Genomic DNA, 15771 nt, shown 5'->3' with positions numbered 1-15771 from the left:
AGTAACTGGTAATAATATTTTTTTAGTTAACAACAATTATTTAATAATATCTAATAGTAGGATATTATTAGTTTATCCATCTGACAAGCTTTCGCGAAGTTAAAGCAGATCAAAAGTCAGAAGACCTTTGAAGTATGACCGTAAACACCTCCCATTCAATCATTTATTTTTTTCCACTGAAAATATTTCTATTACACGGTATATGGGTCAGCGAGTGCCGATTTTGTCCACGGTCTCGTGGCCTATTAAGCAATCGCTCGATCGTCGAATATCTTACGATTGCACGAGCCGAGATCTTGGGAGATTCTGAAACGCCCTCGACGAAAATGTCAAGGCGAGGTGGAGCTCCGGAGATAATTTGATCTCGTGGAGCGGTAGACTGGGAAATAGAAGAGGATTCAGGAGATTGTTGAGTCTAGGCAATTTCTACAGAGACGAATATTTATCATTAATTATAAAAGAAAACAGAAATACTGTCTTCGATACGTCTGACCGAGTTTTATTGATAGTTTTATTAATTCCATGATCTCATCGCTCGTTAATCTTTTTCTGAAAAAATCACTTTCAATTCTGGAAATATGTGATCATAAATATAATTACGACTTTAATTGCATTCGAGTTATTCTTATAATTGTAATTTAATTGTAATTTAAATCATAGTTTTATTTATGATCATCTACTCAATAAATGGAAAACGATTAAATTACAATTCATTTAGTCTTAGATACAGTGTCAACGAATCGTTTGAATCCTTCAATGGTGTCGACGTCTTTTGCAATATCGATGCTATTAGTTTCATTAGTAGTTGTTGTTTCTATCGGCATCAAGGTAGTGGAATCTTCTTTTTCACTTTCTGTAGTGGTTCCAACAATCTTCAACGCTTCGTATTCATATTTTTCTGTGCTGGCGTAATCCTCCTCAATGCTTGATTTATGATTCGAAGGTAACGTTACGGTTTCCTCCGGGTTGTCAGTATTGGTTCCCGACGGGTTTTTTCTCTTTTCATACTTACCATCGTCTTTATTTTCCAGAACAGTTTCTTGATAACGCGACGAAGCTAAGCTGATCGGGCTGTCGTATTTCGAACGTTCCACTGCCAGATGCTTGGCAATAGTTTCCAAAGGCGACCAGACTTTATTTACAAACTGCTGACGATCTTCCGGTCCCATCGACTGCGATCGATGAATGATGTCGTGCCTGGAAATGAAAGTTGCATAAATATATGAATCTATTCATCATAAAAATTAAAACAGATATAATTTTTAAAAACGGCCCCTTTTTTTAGTATACTTCTGCATAATTGTTTCATGCGTTGAATATGAATTGGGATTAAAAAGTATTTATTCTCTTGTTCGGTGAACAGTGACTTTAATTTTTTAATCGAGTAGTATTGAAAAACAGCATACATATATTCGGCAAAAGATAAATGAAGTAACACCAACGCATTTCATTCGATGTTATTACAAAGTGAAAATAATTCTCCACGTGGAATTTTATTATCCTCGAGATTCAGCCTGCTTCTACGTAATCTTTGTGTTTTTTACGACTTACATGTAATTCCGGTACAACCTATTAACAAACGTTTGCCGACGTGAATGAAGCGGATCGTTTCACGTTTTATGAAGCAACCCGTTCATGGTTAAGAATTTACGATCAGCTTTTTTCCAAGACAGCCTCGCGCTCGTACGAATTTAGTCAGTGACATTTCACGTGGTCGTCCTTAACGAGCCTGTAGCGCCACGATCGAACGGTTTCGTTCGATTTTGTCTCGTATTTTCCTTCTCCTTTTTTTTTTATCGAACCTACGGCGGTTCGTGCACACTCGAGGAGTCGTTCGGTGAAAGTCTAAGGCTTCGTCGATCTTCCTGGTGATTTTGCAGATAAATCTAGGCATCAGGCGACGCCACGAGCGCATTGTAAGCGATTCCACGATTTACAGGCCGATACGCTACGAGAAAACCGCGGTTTGTGGATCGGGAATAAATGCAAAGGCCCCGGCGCGCCGCTCGTGATTACGTAATCGATGCTAACGGAGGCAATGACCTATGCAGATATGCGAGCAACGTGGGCAGTGGGTTTACATAATTTTTAACGTTTCGGCACAATCTCGCGATTGAAAGGATATGGATATTCCCTCGCGATATTTGCATATCTTTCTCATATATTGCACGGTAAGTTACGAAGCCTGATAAATAGTAATAAATTTAACAAGGTGGTAACACCAACTTAATTGTCCAGAGACGGCTAATCTAAATTGCATCTAACAATTTGTCTCCAATATATTTTTTTTACTTTTTCTTCACTTGTATTTCGAACAAGCAGATGCAGCAAGTTTCTTAAAGGAACCATCATTCGCGTTATTAGATGTACATTCGTTGTTTATACGTACCTAGTGATTTTATTCTTTCGTTTAGGGTACAAATTTAAATGAAAAATCATCTGTTGTCTTTCCTCTTCGTCTGTCATTGGCTGATTAGGTACCGCCACCACCTGCTGCGGGACAGGCGCATAGAACTTTGGCCCTCGGTTATATTGAAGCGGTCTTCTGATGTCGTAATCTTCCAAAGGGACTTGTTTCGGTCTGGTGTTTTTTTTATTCTGCTCTACGATGTCCGTGATGGGATAAATGTCTAGCATCACGCTGAACGGCTTCGGCTTCCGTCGCTTTCCAAGGTTGCCGGAATAAGGAGCCACGTTTTCGTATTGCGAGTCTACGGCTGATGTCGGATAAGACGCGGGTCGGCCGTAAGCGTCATAGTAAGGATTGTATCTCTGCAAACCCGTTGGAGAGAATCTGGAAATGTTGATCAACTTTTAATCAATAATATGTACATTATGATTGAAAATCAGAAAATTGTTCTAAAAATAAGAAACTGAAGTGACGAATTTTACAGTTTGAAATATATAAATAAATAAATAAATAAATACATATATATATAATTATAATAGATATATTATAAATAAATAAATAAATACATATATATATAATTATAATAGATATATTTCAAACTGTAAAATTCGTCTATTTAGTTTCTTATTTTTAGAACAATTTTCTGATTCTCAGTATAATTATAAGATACAACGAATTAAAATTTTGCCATTCTATATAACATTATTTGTATTTAGAATAATTCATTGAAGAGTAGAATGTAAAATGGCTGCTGCTTTTAACAATTGAAGGAGTTTCGGGATTCGTTTACCTAACGTTAGACGTTGCCAACAAATTGACATCACCCGGATGTTTTGGTTTGTATTGATAAAATGGATCTTCGTTAGAATAAGGCTCCTCTTCTTCCGATCGATCGCTGTTGGACATAACGTCCCCGATGTCGGATTGCATGTCATATTTCTTTGGATTCACGTAGACTCCTGTGAACTTGATGCCTCTGTTCGGCAGTTCAGCTTCGTTGGTCAGGTACTTTATGATATCCTGAATGTTTCTGGATGCATGTGGATATCTATATTGAGTCAATTGAGGATATTTCAGTCTCTTGAACGCGGTTGGCTGGTGTGACTTCAACTCCCAGTGAAATGGGGTTGGACGACTTTCTTCCGAGCTTTCATCTTCATCCACTGCACCTGGATACCTGTGTCTGTACGTAAATGTTGATCAATTTCTGAAATTTGTAATTAGTCCTTACTAATAATAAATTACAGATTTTATGAACCGTTGGAAAAATGAAAAATACATCCGTAGATATTAATATTTGTATGCGACGATCCAGAATAACAGGAAGGATCTTTTGCGAATAAACAAAAAATCAACAGTTGTGTTAATGTATCGTGCACCCCTATATATTCGATTATCTTTCCCCTTTTTCATATATGTATTATGCAATTAGCTGTGCAACGAATCAACAATAATGCGTGTAGACTATCTTCCATAAAAATAAGCATGCGGTGTACAAGCCAAAGAGAAACTTCATTAATTCTAAATAAATAAGGCTGAATTTGATTTATGAATGAACGAACGATGCCCGAACCGTTCTTAGCGAGCATTATGTAAGATTATGTTAACAAACGACGCGTTAAATTTTTCCTTTCCAAATTCTGTAATAATAATCGATCATTATACGGATGATCAAAACAACTTTCATGTATGTTAAGCTGAAATGCCGTATGCATAATTTCTTTCGTTTCACATTAACAGCGTGTAAATATGTGAACGTTGCGAAATGGAAAAAATTAATAATGATTTTATTGGTTCAGGAATCGTGTAATAGATGCGATCTTTATCTTACCTTTGTCTCACGCGGTATACAGCAGCGTGATTGTCAAACAACTGTTTGCTCTCCACTGATGGCTCATCGGCGCTGCCTTCGACAGACTTCAGCACTCTTTTCCGTAATTTAAAGTTGTGCATATTTTGCGACCTTAACTCAGGGTCGGACGTTTTATGATTGTCTGCATCGTAGTAGGGAAGAAAGTTCCCTGAATTTCCATTGTCAGACCGATCCTGAATGTAAACAGGATTGGTTGTCGAATGATCCAATTTTGGCAAATGAGTTGAATTGGAGAACTTCCTCGTGACGTTCGTCGGTTTTTTTAGAGCATTTTGCAATATGTACATGTGCTTCGATTCCTGGTTAACTTTACTGTTTACAGCTGTGGCGGATGTGAAATCGTATAAAAATATTCCAACCTACAATAAATAATTGTGATCTTGTAAGAAATATGTTATTAAATAGTCATGAAGGCATAGAAAGCACAATGTTTTAGGCATTTTTAAATAATAGATGTAAAGGTATGAGGGAGTAATAACTTAAAACAGTAATATAAATGACAACACTATTATGAACAGCAGCAGCGACAATGGCAATGGCAATGATAATAACAATAGCAATGGCAACGGCAATGGCAGTGGCAATGGCAATGGAAGTGGCAATGGCAATGGCAATGGCAATGGCAATGGCAATGGCAATGGCAATGGCATCAATCAGCATCAGCAACATTTAATTTGTGCCATAACACAGTTAACGCTCTATATGTGAAACGCGCAGAAATCTCCTTTGACGCTTGGTTCGCCATGCATGGAAGGGTTATGCGGAGATTCACGGTGAAATTGTGATTTTTAACATCGCCACTGTGCCTGTTACATTAATCATGGGAGAAAACTCGGCAAGATGTAATTGCGCCTATTGTTCTGGGAGATGGCGCCTCGTTAAAACATAAAAGGACGAAAGCTTTGCTTTTAACAAAACTGTCACCGTTATCAGATTCATTATTTTCATTATATTTTACATGATACGTTGTAATAATACTTAGAAAGTAGACCGGAAAAGCTTATGAATATTCATTTTACGAACAATATTTTCCTTAATGTAGATTTGTTTGCATTTGATAAACGCTTGTTAAATTCAGTGATATAATCTTCTGGATCAACTTTCGAGCAATTAAAAACTTTTGCCGCATACTACCCGATTGAATAAACCGGGCAACGATTCCAGATATCCTTAATTACATGCGGGATTTCTATTCACGTCATCGCGTGGTATTAAGAATTTATCGACCCCTCATGAGTGCACATTAAATCGTGCAAATATAGGAACACGGAGGACGTTTAGGCACGGTTTGAATACAGTGAGCTGTTAACGAACTATGGATAATGATTGTCTATCACGCCGAGGAAGTCGTTGAACTGAATTGATCTAATAACAGGAAGGCGCAGGGGCCTATGATTTCCAAGATTAAATTCTATTGTGCAGCACGACGATATAATTGTATAAATTGATTCTCGGTAGAACAATTAACCCGATACATTAATAAACAGCATGTAAATAATGAAATAACAAATAGTTGGTGCTATCAGTTTAATACTTTAAAATGACGCCTCGAAAAATACGTATAGACATTTATAAAGCTGTTCTGGATATAAAAATTGAAATATTCCTTCATAGATAGAAACATTGTAAAGATTGAACTTATGTATAAAATTGTTTGTAAACGTCTTTCTTTTTAAATTTTAAGGAGAACATTCACTGCGATATATATCTCAAAAAACGGCGGTATAAAATAGCGGTGTAACTAATATGAGCCAACATTGCTCTGACGCATTCAGTTAAGCGTATTTAATGTCAGTACATATACTCACTAGTATCACTGCAACCACCACCATAACTCCAATCGCGAATTTCCTCGTAATAATACTGTGACGATTTCTAGTTTCCCGATCACTGTGATCAGAATAAAGTCCAAGCTGTGATATACTAATCGCAGTTCTTCGTTCTGTTTCAAGCATGTCCTTTTGCGGAATCTCTTCGCTTCTCTCCTCCGTAACCATTCATTGGCAGTGTCGAACGTACTATGTATCAATGAACCGTGCACTCAAACAACTGTTTATCGAAACAGAAAGACTCAAACTTCTTTAGAAACGGGATTCAAACGGTACCAGAATACTTTCTAATTTTCACTATTGATTATCTTAGTAACTGATGGAAATTTATTGAATTTATTAACATACAACGTTACCGAACATTACGCGCGAAATCCGTTAAATCAGACGCGATTATCCGGAAATGTTCATCGTCAATCGAGAAGCAGTAACTATCAGTTAGTGATCGATTCCGATACTAACGAAGAAATCGTTTTACCACTCCTGTTTCGCAAAACCACGAGACGATGTTCTTTCGAAGCTCCATATGCAACTAACGAGCTCCCATTTCGCGCTACAGAGTTTTCACTGGAGATTCTATCGCGAACCTAGAAAATTTCTTTGTACGTGGGGGAGGCTCGTTATGCTAGTAGGAGCCAGGTTATGGGCTACTTGCTACGCCATGAGGATCGAGTCGAATATAGTTGCACGATGTTTAAAGTGAATGTCAATGTCATTGTATCAAGAATCACTCTGAGTAGAAATCAATCCTTCATCTACGTTTCATTCGTCACTTCTAAATACTTTTTCAAAATAAATGCCAACTGTTTTTATTTTCTAAATATTCAAACAATAGTATTTTATTGTTATATAATTTATGATATTTGTGAGATAATTCTTCTTAAGGATAATACATTTTGACATAGTTCAATAAGACACATACATTAAATTAAGAATAGACCAATTATGTCTCTAAAAGATACTTGGCTTGATTGTGAAAGTGTATTCACGATACACGCGATATATCCGAAGGACACGTGTTATTTCGGACCGCTATTTTATGCAAAACCATGTTTCATAATCATTAATATTCATGAGTGAAGAGTGTACCGTAGGCGGAAAAGGTGACTCTTGAGACCCTCTGGCAAATCAGGTGTATAATTCATCGGGATCATCCGCGTTTCGGGTGGATCTTTCGTCCGGGCATCGAGTGGAAAAGATCAAAAGTGCAAACTGAAATTGAGCATACGGTTCCACGTGCGACGCGAGTTTAGCGAAAGACTTTCTCCGGCGAACGTTATTATCGAATAATAATAAGTGGCATTGTTGAAACTGGTGCGAAATAGAAATCTGCCACGGTGCTATTTAATAAGATATTAACCATCTTTCCCTTTCTAACTTTTTCCATCTTTCACCGGGTGTAACGACACGCTACGTACATTTTGTACAAACTTTATTCTCTTATCACTGTTAATTTATTACATACACACCAAATTCGAACTTCTTGCACGAGATAGATTTTCTCGAACAATATACCATTAGGCGTTTCATTTTTCATGAAAAACAATTAACGGTATAAGTTTCTGCAAAATATTTATTTGCTTTTTACAATCAATACAGTTACTACAATGTTTACCGAACGTTTCAGACACGCGCACTTGATACAAGTAATTGACAAAATAATTCACGCCTTATTTTCCACTTCATTAACATTTTCCATCGCGTCGCGCTGTCTCTGTCTCCTACCCGTGATTCATAAATAACCTATTTTACACATATTTATATTTATATATATAAAAATTACAAAAGAGATATTATAGTTCGCGACTGTCAGTTCATTGAAACCGTTTTCGTGCCCTTCATCGGACGAATGGCGGCAGTTCGAGTGGATTTTCCGGTACTGGGTAGAAATAACCGATCGGTCTCTTCGTGGTAGGCGGAAGAGTCGGTATTGGCCCTGGTCGGCCGGTCGGCGGGGGGGTGTACTCGGTTGTTGTGTACGTGAGGGTATAAATAGGCGTGGGTGGTGGTGGCGGTGTCACGGTGACTCGCGGAGTGGACGGAGTCGAAGGTGGAAGGTAAGGTTCTGGGCGAGTGCTCGGTTTCTCGCTGTGTGGTGGCAGGTAACTAGCTGGTTCTGTAGGAACGTGAGGGCGGGTAAAGTATGACGAAGTGGTGCCATAGGATGGCCTCGGAGTGGTACCATAAGACGGAGTAGTGCCATAGGATGGCCTTGGTGTGGTACCGTAAGATGGAGTCGTGCCATAAGATGGCCTTGGTGTAGTTCCGTAAGACGGAGTCGTGCCGTAAGATGGCCTTGGTGTGGTGCCATAAGATGGAGTAGTGCCATAAGATGGCCTTGGAGTGGTACCATAAGATGGAGTAGTACCATAAGATGGCCTTGGAGTAGTACCATACGATGGCGTTGGCCTGCCAGTAGTTACATATGTTGTCTTTGTAGTTGTATGATATGATGTTGTGGGTCTAGACGTGGGGAAAGTAGGTCTTGTAGTTCCATATGAAGGCCTTGTTGTAGGGTAAGTAGGTCTGGTGGTACGGTCGGGTGGCAGGTAAGTATTAGGTTGCGTTGGTCGTGGATGTGGTGGCTGAGGTGGTCTAGTAGGTGGTTGTGGTGGGAAAGGAGGTAGGTAAGGGGTAGATGGAGTTCTAGGTGGTTGTGGTGGAGAAGGAGGTCTTGGAGGTGGCTGTGGTGGTTGCGGCGGCCTAGTAGGTGGTTGTGGAGGGAAAGGAGGTAAGTAAGGGGTAGATGGAGTTCTAGGTGGTTGTGGAGGTGAAGGAGGTCTTGGAGGTGGCTGTGGTGGCTGAGGAGGTCTGGTTGGTGGCTGTGGTGGGAAAGGTGGCAGATAAGGTGTCGACGGAGTTCTAGGTGGTTGTGGTGGTGAAGGAGGTCTTGGAGGTGGCTGTGGTGGCTGAGGAGGTCTGGTTGGTGGCTGTGGTGGGAAAGGTGGCAGATAAGGTGTCGACGGAGTTCTAGGTGGTTGTGGTGGTGAAGGAGGTCTTGTTGGTTCTATAGGAGGTCGAGTAGGTGGATGAGGCGGTAAATAAGGTGTTGATGGTGTTCTTGGCGGTTGTGGTGGCTGTGGAGGAGGAGGGTGCCTAGTTGGGGGAGATGGTGGGAACGGTGGTAAATATGGAGTTGATGGAGTCTTTGGTGGTTGCGGAGGCGGAGGCCTAGTTGGAGGAGCTGGAGGGAAAGTTGGTGTTGGCACTGGATAAGTGTATCCCGGCGATGGTGGTTTAGGAGGAGTTACAGGTGGAAACGGTGGTCCTGGTGGGTGAGGCGGTCTTGGCGGTCCAGGTGTAACTGGTGGTCCCGGCGGGAAGGGTGGTCTTGGTGGTCCAGGTGGTCCAGGTGGTATATAAGGTCCAGGTGTAACGGGTGGTCCCGGCGGGAAGGGTGGTCTTGGTGGTCCAGGTGTAACGGGTGGTCCCGGCGGGAAGGGTGGTCTTGGTGGTCCAGGTGGTGCTGGTGGTATGTAAGGTCCAGGCGTGACTGGTGGTCTTGGCGGTCTAGGTGGCTCTGGCGGTATGTAAGGTCCAGGTGTAACTGGTGGTCCCGGCGGGAAAGGTGGTCTTGGTGGTCCAGGTGTAACTGGTGGTCCCGGCGGGAAGGGTGGTCTTGGTGGTCCAGGTGGAACTGGTGGTCTTGGCGGTCCAGGTGTGACTGGTGGTCTTGGTGGTCCAGGTGTAATTGGTGGTCTTGGTGGTCCGGGTGGTGCTGGTGGTATATAAGGTCCAGGTGTGACTGGTGGTCTTGGAGGTGCGGGTGTGACTGGCGGTCTTGGTGGTCCGGGTGGTGCTGGTGGTATATAAGGTCCAGGTGTGACTGGTGGTCGTGGTGGTCCGGGTGTAACTGGTGGTCTTGGCGGTCCAGGTGTGACGGGTGGACCTGGTGGGAAAGGCGGTCTAGGAGATGGTGTTGGGAATGGCTCTTTTGGTACTGGATATGTGTATCCAGGTGATGGTGGCCCTGGAGGGGAAGGTGGCCTTGGCGGTCCAGGTGTGATTGGTGGTCCCGGCGGGAAGGGTGGTCTTGGTGGTCCAGGTGGAACTGGTGGTCTTGGCGGTCCAGGTGTGACTGGTGGTCTTGGTGGTCCAGGTGTAATTGGTGGTCTTGGTGGTCCGGGTGGTGCTGGTGGTATATAAGGTCCAGGTGTGACTGGTGGTCTTGGAGGTGCGGGTGTGACTGGCGGCCTTGGTGGGCCGGGTGGATGTGGTGGTATATAAGGTCCGGGCGTGACTGGTGGTCCAGGTGGGAAAGGTGGTCGTGGTGGTGCTGGCGTAACTGGTGGTCCTGGTGGGAAGGGTGGTCTTGGCGGTCCAGGTGTGATTGGTGGTCCCGGTGGGAATGGTGGTCGTGGAGGTGCGGGTGTGACTGGCGGTCTTGGCGGTCCGGGTGGTTGAGGTGGTATATAAGGTCCAGGTGTGACTGGCGGTCCTGGTGGGAAAGGTGGTCTAGGTGGAGATGTTGTGGGGAATGGATCTTTTGGTACTGGATAAGTGTATCCAGGTGATGGTGGTCTAGGAGGTGGAGACGGTGGTTGAACAGGTGGTCCTGGTGGGAAAGGTGGTCTTGGAGGTCCGGGTGTGACTGGTGGTCCTGGAGGGAAAGGGGGCCTTGGTGGTGCGGGTGTAACCGGTGGACCCGGTGGGAATGGTGGTCTTGGTGGTGCGGGTGTGACTGGCGGTCTTGGTGGTCCGGGTGGTTGTGGTGGTATATAAGGTCCAGGTGTAACTGGTGGTCCCGGTGGGAATGGTGGTCTTGGAGGTGCAGGTGTGACTGGCGGTCTTGGCGGTCCGGGTGGTTGTGGTGGTATATAAGGTCCAGGTGTCACTGGTGGTCCTGGTGGTCTAGGTGGTCTATGTGTAGATGGTGTTGGGAATGGCTCTTTTGGTATTGGATAAGTGTATCCAGTAACTGATGTCCTAGAAGTGGTTATGTATGTTGATGGCGTCCCAGGCGGTCTGGGAGTATAGGTTGGTGTTCCGGGCGGTCTGGGACTGTATGTTGGTGGTGTTCCTTGCGAATATGTAGGTGGTGTTGGATATCCCGTCGGTGGTGGCCTGTTCGTGGTAGGGCATCAGAGAACATACATATTTCACCATTAAATTCATTTCTTTACATCGCTACATTAGGTAGGTACTTTATTATGAAATTGCAAATAATCCAAGAAGTCTCACCGTGGCGGTAAAGTTAACTTGTTATCCGGTGGTTCATAGTTGTAGCCTCCAAAATTTGATTTTCCTATTATCGCTCTTTTGCTTCTCTCATTGGATGCTTGCGCATGATAAATGGAGAGCGCTGCCACTATCGTGGCAATCCATAAGATACGCTGAAAAAAAACATAAATACCCCATATTTTGTGGAACAACGCTAGTTGAAGCGTCATCTATCTTTGAAATCGTAGTAATAGTCAACTAACGAAAGACATTCATTCAGAAATGCCCGTCTATGGATAGCGACCTCGATTTATAATGGCTACGGTTCGAAGTAAATTAAGTCACGGACTGCCACGTAATCGATTATAATATATCGTAGACTGTCTTCGTGGGATTATCTCACGCCTCACCCACCAGCCTCTTACATAATTGGTCTCAACCACGTAGTAGATGATATGATGTACCAATGATCGTGAAAGGTTCGTCCGTGTGAAATGCAACGTACGACACTCTCATTGATTAATAGGCGCTCAATGCTAGAAGACTGTCTTCATACTTACATCCAGCTCCGCTATCTTATTAACACCCCATCAAAGTACCACATCCAAATTTGTTGCTGATTGTTTCGCTAAAATCGCCATAACGAAAGAACAATACTCATTCCTCGCTATTATACAGGAAATTATCTTTCGCTCGTAAACTTCACTTCAGAATTGCAATTTGTGGCGCAACGTCTGTCTTCTTCGAGCCTTTAATTAGTTTCTCGCGGGAACTTCGCGCGCTTCTTTTTTGTTTCATTCCATTAAATGCAAATATCATCTGTTGTAAGCAATTTGATACGAGATTTAGACTTCAGATTATCAAAGCGAGATTATCGTGGTACCCTGTGAGTTCTAGAAGAGTTCGTTTCCCTGGCGTTCCACACGTTCGCGGATTGAACGGGGTCTAATAAAGCCTACCGGTGGCCGCAATTATCATTCGCAGCTCGGAGGTGCGTCATAAATCAGTGGAACCTGGAGAGTAAGGCTCCGTTGTCCAGAAATTAAAACCGTTTTATCCGTTTGCGAAACCGTGAACACGGTACGAATGATGGTTCTGGCTCGAAGGAAACGTCCAGTGACCTTTAGGCGTATAATTTATAAAGAGGGATCGTACGCCGCCACGGGTAGAAGATATTCTCCTCACTGTCTTTCGCCAGTATGTGAAAGGATTCTAATGTATAAGTGGTGTCACGGCGGTCTTCGGTCCGCGGAACACGCGATACAGATCGCAAGGTTACCGTTTTCTTGAGAAATTTTGAGATCTCACAGTTCCCTAGCGCGGATAAATAAATCTTGGAATCTGGAGAAGATTCCAAGGGCGTTATTCGTCTGTGTGCCTAATTCTGGAGAACATGACATGTTTTGTTCAAAAATTACTGTTGTTTTATCATTTCAATCCATGAAATGTTTAGTTTCTCACTATTTTTCAATATTCGACTTTCGAATTCAATGTAATAAATGTATAGGTACAGAACACAAAATGGAGCAGTTAATGCTAATTGTCAATAAATCGGACACTGAATTACATATTGTAAATACAAGTTTTTGAATTGATAACAGCTAATAAAAGTAATCTGCATGATAATGTATAAGTTAGATGTTAAACACTTAAATATCAATTACGATATAATTTCATTAAGTCAATATTAAATTACTCATTGGCACAGGAAATATGTTTCTTCTTATTTCGAGAATTTAATTACGGAATTCTATTACTATTACTATCAGTACGCGAAAGAAGAGGACAGCAGATAGGAAGTGTCTAGTTACCTCAGGACTGGTTCTATTGAGGTTACTATAAGGTTACCATGTCGCTCATGACAAACAGTTGTGCCGCAAGAGTACAATGAACGCTCTCCTATAAGCGCTATCAAAATAAACGAACGTATCTTCACTTTCATCTGAAACGTTTCCAGTGATTACCAAAATCCTACGCTCGGTTTGTTAGAAATCAGCTCGAACAAGAGCACCGTTGACTACATTCAAATGCAATGATTAAAATTCCTAGATTATCAACAGTGTGCAACAAATCACGAACAAAGAGTTTTTACTTTCAATGTTTCCCTTTTACCAGCGTTAAACACAAACATGATCGTTCCTAATTGTTCATAAATTTCAAAACCGTTAGACCTCCCGGGGTGTTTCGCACGAAGAATGTAAAACGATCGGTCATTTCAACGGCCGTTTATTTACACCTAGAGAAAGCGGTAACAGTGCGCGAGTAGCGGCCAGGCCTACGGTCATAATGAGAAACCAATGTTACAACAGTTTTCTATGGATGGACAATTCGCGAGCCCGCAAGGTGCAAAATTCTGTCGCAACACAGAAGCCACCGTCCGCTAGTGCTCCTAGCTACCGGGGTTGCCACTGTTAAGAGTGCAAAAAGGAAAAAGTTAAACGCTCGACTATTAGTGGTCGTTGAGCAACCGAGAATCTCCTATATAAAATGACTCGTAGCTAACTACAGTTTCTAATTAGCCGTACAATAGAAAAATGACAGTATTTCCACGCGTGACTCGTTGTTAAACGGAGCTGTTAAGAAGCTTAATTGATTTCAAAATTCTTCTCATCTTCCATTGCGTGTCAGCAGCGACTAATTTGTCAATGGCCTGGCTAACGCCATTTGACGAGGTTCGTTTAATGGGTGAACGGCGACGTTTAACCGAGTCTGGTAAAAAAAATATTGTCTTGCATAATCCAAAGTCGCGGGTTGCGCCTTTGCTACTAATAAAGTGCGAGCTACGTCTCCGGGGTACGGCTTTCTAATTATCTCGCTTCGTGGCCTAGCTAATGTCCGTGCTTGTTAAACGGAGAAAGAAACGCCGAAGCGCATCAATTAAGGTTTGTCGTAACGTGGACGTAGAAAGAGGAAAATCGCAGTGGTAAAAGGAAAATCAATTTCCAGGGAATGGCGAGGGAAGTGTCATAAGTAGAGCGTGCAGTTGTGAATTAACGTTAATTATCTATGTATATGTGTCGAATGGATATTGAATACTTTGCCGTTAGAATCAAGTTCATTTAAATTTACATGTACAGTTGATATCAATTGTTGTTTGTAACACCTTAATTCATACATGCGAACTATAATATAGTTATAATACTTCTCAGATACTATTGATATGATTATCTAATAATAACTCATTATATATTGTTTAGCGACGTGACAAAACATAATTTTGTTTCATATACGATATTACATAGTTCACGAAGAAAAACTAATATCTAACATTGCAATATGCCACGTAACAATTAAATATTCCAAGCGTCGTCTAAAAACTCTCTCAACATATATCCGAATATTTCCGTTGTCAGAGAGAATTCTGCTAAAACAATGGGGCTTCTTGCCATGGACGAATCACGTTCTGCGCAGTTGTAGAAAATTTCTCGTGACGCGTGCCGGCGAATTAAGCGAGGCAGGCTTCTGTCACAGATCGTGACGCGCGAAAAGAAGCACGACATGGGAGAAAGTTCCCGGTTGGTAGGCGCGCGCAGGTTATCTCGTCCGTGTCCCGCGCACTTCACCCACGTAATAACGCGTAACCGCCGTGAAACCGCGCAAGAATGCGATGAAAAAGAGGACCATTGTTGACCGGCCATAAAACGTTCGCATGCTTTTTCTAATTACCATAACAAAGATCAGTACTATTTTGTTCGATCGGCACAGCGTTGAACAACATTGACTACCTGGCGCGTTGCGATAGACGCGTTGCATCTTTATGAAGATGCAAATGACAGTTGGATAAGTGCGCTCGATTCAATAAACATGGATAAAAATAGCAGTCCTTATAACGCGATATTAAATAATTTCTATAAATTTAGCCGAGACGTTAATGGTTCCTCCGCAATCGAACGGAACTGTAATTTCTTTCTTCCTTAATTTATGATGTGAATAGTTTGTTTTGTCAAATGTAGGACAGTATATTTATAATCGAATAGTTAAAAATATTTCTGACTGAGAGGAAAGAATTATTTATACGATCACATTAAATTTGAATCCTCGTGTTACGTTTGATATTGTCAATTACAGAATAATTAAAAAATCGATCTAATTGAAAGACAAGTTCAACAGGATGCACGATACATGAACCCTCCATTAATCGATACTACTTTGTATTCAATGGACGGATTCATTCGAATTAAATATTCAATGACGCAAGAGAATGAATCGGAATATGTATGGACCACAACGCTCGTCCCACTGGTCACGAATCATTAAACGAAACACCAGGTGAATCCTTTTCGGGGGAAAGGTTGAAGGCTCCAAGAACGCGATAACTATTACGTAAATCGAGTTACGACCCGGTCAGGAATGTCGGGAACGATAAGCAGAAAATCGTCGGATAGCTCATCAAGAAAAGGAGACCGGGCATTCATCATTCTTATATGAAAGGGCACGAATCGTCCTGAAATTTATTGGTCAATTTCGTCGAGCCGTGGCGCGACGTGACGCAATCAAGA

General features: G+C 41.9%; 2 protein-coding genes across 2 annotated transcripts; both read right to left on the bottom strand.

The window, feature by feature from the left end:
* Positions 1–710: 710 nt before the first annotated feature.
* LOC116430855 (uncharacterized) lies at positions 711–6271 on the bottom strand. The gene is made up of 5 exons (XM_031985476.2): positions 6092–6271; positions 4242–4642; positions 3201–3593; positions 2390–2794; positions 711–1197 (listed from the first exon to the last, which is right to left on the bottom strand). Exons 1-5 carry the CDS (start codon positions 6236–6238, stop codon positions 711–713), a joined length of 1833 nt encoding a protein of 610 aa, XP_031841336.2. The 5' UTR covers positions 6239–6271.
* A 1541-nt stretch (positions 6272–7812) lies between these two features.
* LOC116430856 (uncharacterized) lies at positions 7813–10821 on the bottom strand (the record flags this gene model as incomplete). The annotated part of the gene is made up of 1 exon (XM_076367841.1): positions 7813–10821. A coding segment is annotated over one exon (2871 nt), but the record flags the coding sequence as incomplete, so codon positions are not given.
* Between the last annotated feature and the right edge of the window lie 4950 nt (positions 10822–15771).

This window comes from Nomia melanderi, chromosome 5, assembly GCF_051020985.1.
Source record: "Nomia melanderi isolate GNS246 chromosome 5, iyNomMela1, whole genome shotgun sequence".
NCBI lineage: Eukaryota > Metazoa > Arthropoda > Insecta > Hymenoptera > Halictidae > Nomia > Nomia melanderi.
The sequence above is the reverse complement of the archived record's forward strand: the minus strand, read 5'-3'. Positions and strand labels throughout refer to the sequence as shown.